Genomic DNA, 7,458 nt, shown 5'->3' on the forward strand with positions numbered 1-7,458 from the left:
ACCCAGCCCATTCGAACTCTTTGCTGAGAAATCGCTTCGTACAGCCGCCACAAGTCCAGCCGAAGAAAAATTGAATATATTTATTCAGACCTGAGGAGGTGGGCCTAAGTGGGACTGCATGAGGTGTGACGTGGCTAGATGTGAATGGATGATGACGTGTCTATGCTGCATGTTGAGATAAATCAAGTAGTGGGGGTGAACTTCTTAAGTATATAGGATGACGCAAGCTGCTATCAGGCGCTTCTAAGTGAGGAAAAAGCCACCTAAATTATGTCTGGTCGGCGGAGCCGCCGTTCTCCGGTTGAATTTCTGTTGAGTGACACTGGTTGTTGCTGTGTCCAGGCTTTGCCAAACTAGGAAACTAGGAAATACCTTGACGTATCAGAGAGATGGAAAACAACATCCACCAGTGCACCACTGACACGCATTGGCCCTGGCTGTATCCCACATACCATTTTTCACCAGCATTATGTTTGTACCTTCTCTTTTTGTGTGTGTTGGTACTCTAAATCTCATCAAAATTGCAATCTGGTAGGTATGATCTTCACCAGTTAGCCAGTTTAGTCACTGCATTGTGAGCACCTGGAGGCTTCTCTCTAATATTGCTTTAAAGCACTGTAGCTTAACAGCCGCCCCTTGCAATTACATGCACTCCATCTGCTTAATAATGCAGACAGAGAGAGACAGGGGCGCTCAATGGAATCAACTGGTGGTAGTTAGTTAGTGTTCCACTAATGACATTGCAAACAAGACTTGTCTTCCTAAGCATTTTTTGTGATTCCTAGCTCAGATGAGCAAGAGAAGGTATCATTTGCCTCCTTTCTTGCAAGAATTTGTTAAGAATGCAAAAGGGTAAAAGGTTTACGGAAAGGCTTGGGGGTGCAAGGATCCCATCAAGGGCGGGAAAGTGCATTTTTACAATCTGATGGCGACGCTTTAATCCTCCCTTCTGAAGCAAGGCAATTGCTGCTTTACCAGACTGTCAAATGGAGGCTAGCTAACTGCATTAAGCAAATGGCAGTCACATCACATCCATCAGATGCCTGGAAGCTTCAAGCTCTCAAAAAGGGCTGGTTAATTGTGCCAATTAGCGCTAAACAACACGCAACCACCTTCATCGTCGAGCCGGGAGAAACCCCCTCCGTGTTCCGAACGGGGCCTAACCTTTTCACATTCAGAAAGATCGCCGAGAAAAGGTAATTTTTATGCCCTTAGCTACACAATAATGTGAAAGTCCCCCTCTGTAAATCCTGGCTTGGACTTTACATCCAGGCATCCAGCCAGTCAGCACATTCTCATTGGCTGTGGAGGGAGAACAGTCAGTCCCTGTTGGCTTGCTGTTCCAGGAAAAACCGTATCCCTGCCTTTCACCTTCCATGAATGCACATTGCAAGCATTCCCATGGCAATGCAACAGCCTGCTTTTGACAACTTTGATTGCTCCCCCTAGAACATTACAAAACCCTGGCCTTCACTACAGATACAGTGACCATGACAGGCTCTTTCACCGTCCATTGTGGCAATAATGCCCGCCTTTTTTGCATCTCGTTTTCTTGGCACGGCGTGTGAAAACATTATACTCCCTCCGTCCCACAATATAAGTTCATTTTTCAAGCTATAACGATCTTATATTGTGGGAAGGAGGGAGTACTACTAGTGTGAAAAAAAATGAGGGTAAGAACTAGCAATGTGCATAAGTGGAGAGGTGTAGGGCTGCTTTACAGAACAAGGGCAGTGTTCGTTCGTGTGTGTGTGTGTGTGTGTGTGTGTGTGTGTGTGGGTGCACCTAGCAACAAAAGCGAAGAGGAAATGTGTGTGACTGTGTTCAATTATTTGGTTTTATCTTTTCCATTTGCAGAAAAGGTATTCCAAGAACAACATTAAAGCCGGGCTGCCACGCATATTTCCCTGTGGTTGATGGCTACCTCCAACAATGGAAATGGAAGGGAAGGCAGACAAGTGTAATCAGATTCTCGCCAATTGTCTATGCAATTCTCAGGTAAGAAAAGAACCAGATGGTCCAAGATTTCGAATTTTCAATACTCAGCGCTTTATGCTCTTCGAGGAAATGTCCTCGAAAATTCATGGCAATTCGGCATCCGGTCCGGCTACACGTTAGAACTGAAGACGATGCTTGTTTAGCAAAAGCATGGTTCATAATCATACCAGGTTCTTCAAGAACTTGTTTCATGGACAGTTCATGTTCCAATGCCAACCTTAAGAAAAGAAAAAAAATGAAATCTGGGATCTGTGGCAATCCACCCGATGTTGACCCGCACGCGTTCGGCGATGTGATTCTACTGAAATACCTGATCCAAGAAACACATTTCCACTTGCATTTGCATCCTGCACAGATTTATAAAAAATGCTAGTAAATCAATTTCTTCCAGTTAGCAATGACTGAATCTGATCTGGGGCTCCATGCACCTTGCACTGTGCAACTACTGATGGAGCAATGTGGCTGAACATGAGCACAGCAGCCTTTGTCCCACCGACCACATGGGCTTAAGGAACACAGAAAGCAGGTTAGTGCATGCATTAGCCCATATGCAGCTGCTCATAACCACTATTCAATTGAGCACAAGTACAAACCCGCCGAGGTTAGTTTAAGAGGGGCAGATCCTTAGTCTTGGTTTCTGCAAGAAGGAATCAAAAGAACACTTGTTTAATTTCTGTGCGCGATAGATCGTGTTTGTGATGCCCACCATGCTTTTGATAAGATCCGAATTACATATCAACTGTTAAGAAATTCTCATCTTTGGTGTGAAATAGTCTTTGGCCGCATTTAGCGTGCTTCGAATGATAAAATTCCGCTCTTTATTCTCTGGAGAATTGTTTAGTGTGGCCTTTGTTCCAATATGGTCCTGCTTTTTATTCACCTTAAGATCTGAATTATACATCTCAACTGTTACGAAATTCTCTTCTTTGATGTGAAATAGTCTTTGGCCACATTTAGCGTGTTTCAAATGATAAAATTCTGTTCTTTATTCTCTGGAGAATTATTTAGGGTGGCCTTTGTTCCAATATAGTTATGCTTTTCAGTCTCCTTTTATATTTAGTAAAGTGTTTATTCTGTCTAACCTTTGCATCTCCCATAAAGGATATTTCTGGTCTTGTTTATGGTTAAGGACTACTCACTTTGTGTGAGAGAGTTTATTGGCTAATATATAAAGCTGCAAACCTGCCATACATCAAAACATTAATCTGAAATTCCATAACCTCTAATTAAGGCACTAATTGATTGTAGCTTATGGAGCCTTGTCAAGTTCCAAGGAACATTATGTCTCATCTAACCACATGCACAGGCTGCTGTCTCACTAATTCCATGTATAATGCATGAACCAACCTTTGGACTCAGGTGACACTATGATCCAAAAGCCACAATCAATGGCAAACAAGATCCCTTTTCCTCTTATCATTTTTTCTTCTCTTTCCTCCTGTTAGATCTTCATGTTCACAAATTATCAAGAGGTGACAGATGTGCACCAGCAGAACAACCTCACTATAATAAAGATACATTGGAGAAAAATATGTACTTTCTCTCTTCTCCACACACACACACACACACACACACATACCAAAAAGTAAAGAACACCTTGGACACAACAGCTCATGTTAAAAGTACAACTAAGTACTCTAGCTCTGTTGAGTGCCTCAAGATTCTTGAGAGGCGCCACCAAGAAAACCAAGGTCCATGGCACTTTTTCCCTCGAGGTGCATTGCCCGATATGCATTGTGTTTCTCTTTTCTGCTGAGTTTTCGTGCTGCAAGCGACGTCTGCTTTTTAAAGCTGTAATGTGCAAATTATGTATGTGCACATCATGCAGCCAGATCAGGCAGAAGGATGGCCTGGGTGATTCACTTGACCGACGAGAAGGAAATTTGGCGGTTGTGTGATTTAAAAATTTGCACTGTCGATTCAAAGCAATCATGCTCATATAGTCATATATACATCAGGATGTGGCTCTAGTTGCATTTTTTTGTCTGGTCTGGAGCAACTGAGCAAGCAACCCCTCAATGCATACACACCTGGAGCATCAGGTTGCTTCCACTGATGATGACTCCCAAAACACTCAAACATGTAAAATGTTTTCTTGTGCCTAGGGAAATCTCCGACGACGATCGTCGCCCGCCTCCCGGGACCGGAGCACTGGAGCGGCTGGCCGGAGACGGAGAATATTCCGGGTTGTTCTCGCCTAGTATTCTCTTGCTCTCTGGAATTGTGAATGGAGAGGAAGAAACTAGAAAGGTGGTGGCTGGGTGAGGAGGGGGAAGTGAGTGACCACCATGGCCGTCCTTGATTCCCTGCCATTTGCAGCATGGATGGCCTCTGCAAATCTCCACTGTGTGGGAGGGCCGGCTCTACTCTACTCCACTCCACTCCATGAATGCAGCTAAGCTACCTCCAGGCCCAGTGCACCAAATTGCACACCTCTTGCAGCCAGTGGTCCTCCATTGGCACCCCATATATATGTGTGCAAGCATGTGTGTGTGCACTGGTACAAGTGCCAACCAAGTTACACAAGGGCTGCAAGACCAAGATGCAGATCACATCCTGTGGTGGCAGCTGCTGATCCTGCCACTCCTGTTAGGATCATGCATGCATGCATGAGATTCATGTGTGTGTGATAGCTAGCAGAAGGATCATCATCAATCAGGCTGCTGCCGCTGCAGCATCTGCATGTGGTTTGGTGGGTAGGTACCAGTACCAGTACCATACCATACCCAAGAAGATATCATGTGAGCTGGAGCCACATGAAAAATGGAGGAAGAGAAAGGAGAATGGGTTTGAGGTGAAATATCATCAGTGAGTGAGCTAGCTAGCTATGCTATGAGAGGCTACTGGTAGTGGTAGTGCTGCTGCCATTAGTTTTGCAGAGATGGAGATGCAGTAGTAGTAGTAGTACATGCATGCACTGTGCCTGTGTACAACAGAGTTGGTCCATGCATGCATGACAAGCAGGAAAAAGTGCCCCTGTGGTACAATCAGAATTCTCAGGAATCAATAGTGGAGGGGGAGCATAGAGGGTAAATTGGAGAATCTCTTTCTGTGTGCATGCACAACCGTCCACCTATTGGTGCTGTGTACTGAGAAAAATTATGAGAAATATATCAAAACTGGCGAATGAAAAAAAAGAAAGATCTGGGCCAGTTGTTTTTATTCCATTCTCAATATATTCCAGTCACAAAAGACTGGCTGCTATCACTCTCTGGTTATTCCCTCCCCACTCTACCTTGCGGGTGGAATATCATGAGGATTTTCTGAACATTGTGCATGCATTGATTGGCATCGCATGAATGTACTGTGCAGTAGCTGTGAAATGTGAATCTAGTTTTTTTTTTTTTGAAATGAAATGAAAATGTGAAACTAGTTTAAGCCAGGCATGCAGAGCAAGATAGTAACTAGTGGGATTATTTACCAGAGCACATCACAATTCAAAGACAGAAGAAAAGAAGCTGCTCCAAGGTAGCAGAAATAAGACATTATTCATGGCAGTAAAAGGCACTTTAGCGGAGCACATCACAATTCAGAGCCAGAGAAGGAAAAACACACAAATAAGAGAAATACATTCATGGCAGTAAAAAAGGAAATCATGAGATGATGAGTAAGTAAGTAGAGTAATTATATATGGCACTTGCTTTGTCTGAACAACAGCACAGGGAGAGAGAGCTTACTGCTTCTTCCTTCTTACATAGGGGATCACATGATCGATGGTGATGCATGCATGCTAAGCTTAAGAACCATCATCACTTGGTACACACACCAGTTCAGATTACACATGATAATTATAAACTAATTAACCCCAGCAGCTAGCTTAGTTGGGTGCGGTAAAAACTCCACTGCTCTCCGAGTTTGTAGTAGTTAATTAACCTGAAACACCAGAAGCATCAGGTAAAAAAGATGATCTCTTTTGCTGCGCTCGCTCTTGTGCTGCTGCCACGGCCGTGGCGTGGGTGCTAGCTTTGCAGGGCTGGGAACATGAACATCTCGGGGGAGGATCTGAAGAGGTAGTCGTCGAGCGACGCGCCGTCGAAGCCGCCGAGGAATGGGTCGGTGGTGGTGGCGGTGGCTGCTGCGGCGACGGTGAGCGCGACGGCGGCGGCGGTGTTGTTGCTGGCGCTCATGCAGGCGATGATGTCGTTGAGCGAGTGGAGGCGCGCGGCGAGCTCGGCGGCCTGGGTGCGGAGGACGGCGTTCTCGGCGTCGACGGCCTGGAGGCCCCGCGCGGTGAGGCCGAGCGCGGCGGCGACGTGCGCGTTCTCGCGGCGCAGGTGCGCCGCCTGCGCGGCGAGGTCGTCGAGGTGGCGCTGCTTGCGCATCCGCGAGCGGCGCGCCGACTCCCGGTTGGAGAGCATCCGCTTGGCCCGGCGCTGCTCCATGAGCGCCCGCATCTCCTCCTCCGTGCCCGACGCGGCCGCCATCGCCATGGCCGCCGCCGTCGACAGCGAGCCCGTGCTCCCGCTCCCGCTGGAGGACGCCATCGCCGCCAAGCAAGCAGGCAGGCACTCCCTGCTTTCCTTTGTTGTTGTTGCAAGAACCAAAGATCGACTTGATTACCAGCTACGGACTGACTCTAGACTCTAGAGAGGCGACGACGACGACGAGAGAGTAAGCGAGTGTGTGGGACGAGGGGAGCTTGAAGGGATGAGCAGGAGGGCTAAAGGAGGAGGAGGGAGAGGAGGGGGAGGGCTATGGGGGCGAGTAGTTTATGAGAAGACATAGAACCAGTAGAGGAAGACGACGGAGAAGGACTGGACGAGGTGGGTTCGGCGCCGGAGTGTGGAGTTGATCATAAACCCGGAGAGTAGGATCTCGCTGATCACCGGCGACATCGGGGGACTCTGAGGCGGACCCGGGGAAGCATGTGCGCTCCGCTTTCTTGGGTTGCCTCCGGGAAGGAAGAGAAGCAACCAACCAAGCTAGGCGGCAATGGATGACACCGACCTCTCCCTGCTTCTCTTCCCTCTCTAGACTGACTCTGTCTCTCTCGCTGCGGTGCAGGGGAGCTGGAGTGGAGGAGGAGGAAGAAGAGTGGGAGGAGGAGGAGGGGGGTGTTGGGGCAGGGAGCGGGGAGGGATTTATAGAGCCGGCCGGTGGCTCGGGTGTGGACGAACGGGAATGTGATTCCGCTGGGGGGAGGGTGGGAATGGGAATCCGATCGATGGGCAGCACAGCAGAGCGGGCATGCAGGAATGGCTGAACGAGCGCGGGGAGCGCGGTCGCACGTGCGGCCGGTCGGAGTGGATCCGAGGCTGAATCAGCTCAGCTGGAAATCACGCTGACCTCACTTGGCCTCACGCGCCCATGCCGCCCAGGTGCGTTCACTTCACTTGGCTCGGCGCCACTGCTGTAGCTGGTAGGCGGTAGGCCCCGTGTGCTGACTGGCGGACGCGTCTAGAGAGGAGGCCTCCGTGTCGAAACCTCTCGAACTTACCGGCGCCGGCGCCTCTCTCTGCC

General features: G+C 48.2%; 1 protein-coding gene across 1 annotated transcript; it reads right to left on the reverse strand.

Moving 5' to 3' along the window:
* Window positions 1-5,599: 5,599 nt before the first annotated feature.
* LOC119315004 (bZIP transcription factor 11-like) lies at window positions 5,600-7,054 on the reverse strand. Its single transcript, XM_037589675.1, has one exon. The coding sequence runs from the start codon at window positions 6,480-6,482 to the stop codon at window positions 5,958-5,960; it is 525 nt and encodes a 174-aa protein (XP_037445572.1). The 5' UTR covers window positions 6,483-7,054; the 3' UTR covers window positions 5,600-5,957.
* Between the last annotated feature and the right edge of the window lie 404 nt (window positions 7,055-7,458).

The sequence above is a fragment of the Triticum dicoccoides genome, chromosome 6A (genome assembly GCF_002162155.2).
Source record: "Triticum dicoccoides isolate Atlit2015 ecotype Zavitan chromosome 6A, WEW_v2.0, whole genome shotgun sequence".
Classification (NCBI taxonomy): domain Eukaryota; kingdom Viridiplantae; phylum Streptophyta; class Magnoliopsida; order Poales; family Poaceae; genus Triticum; species Triticum dicoccoides.

Coding starts and splice junctions, on each gene's coding strand:
- LOC119315004 (XM_037589675.1), bottom strand. CDS start 6,482: ATGGCGTCCTCCAGCGGGAGCGGGAGCACGGGCTCGCTGTCGACGGCG.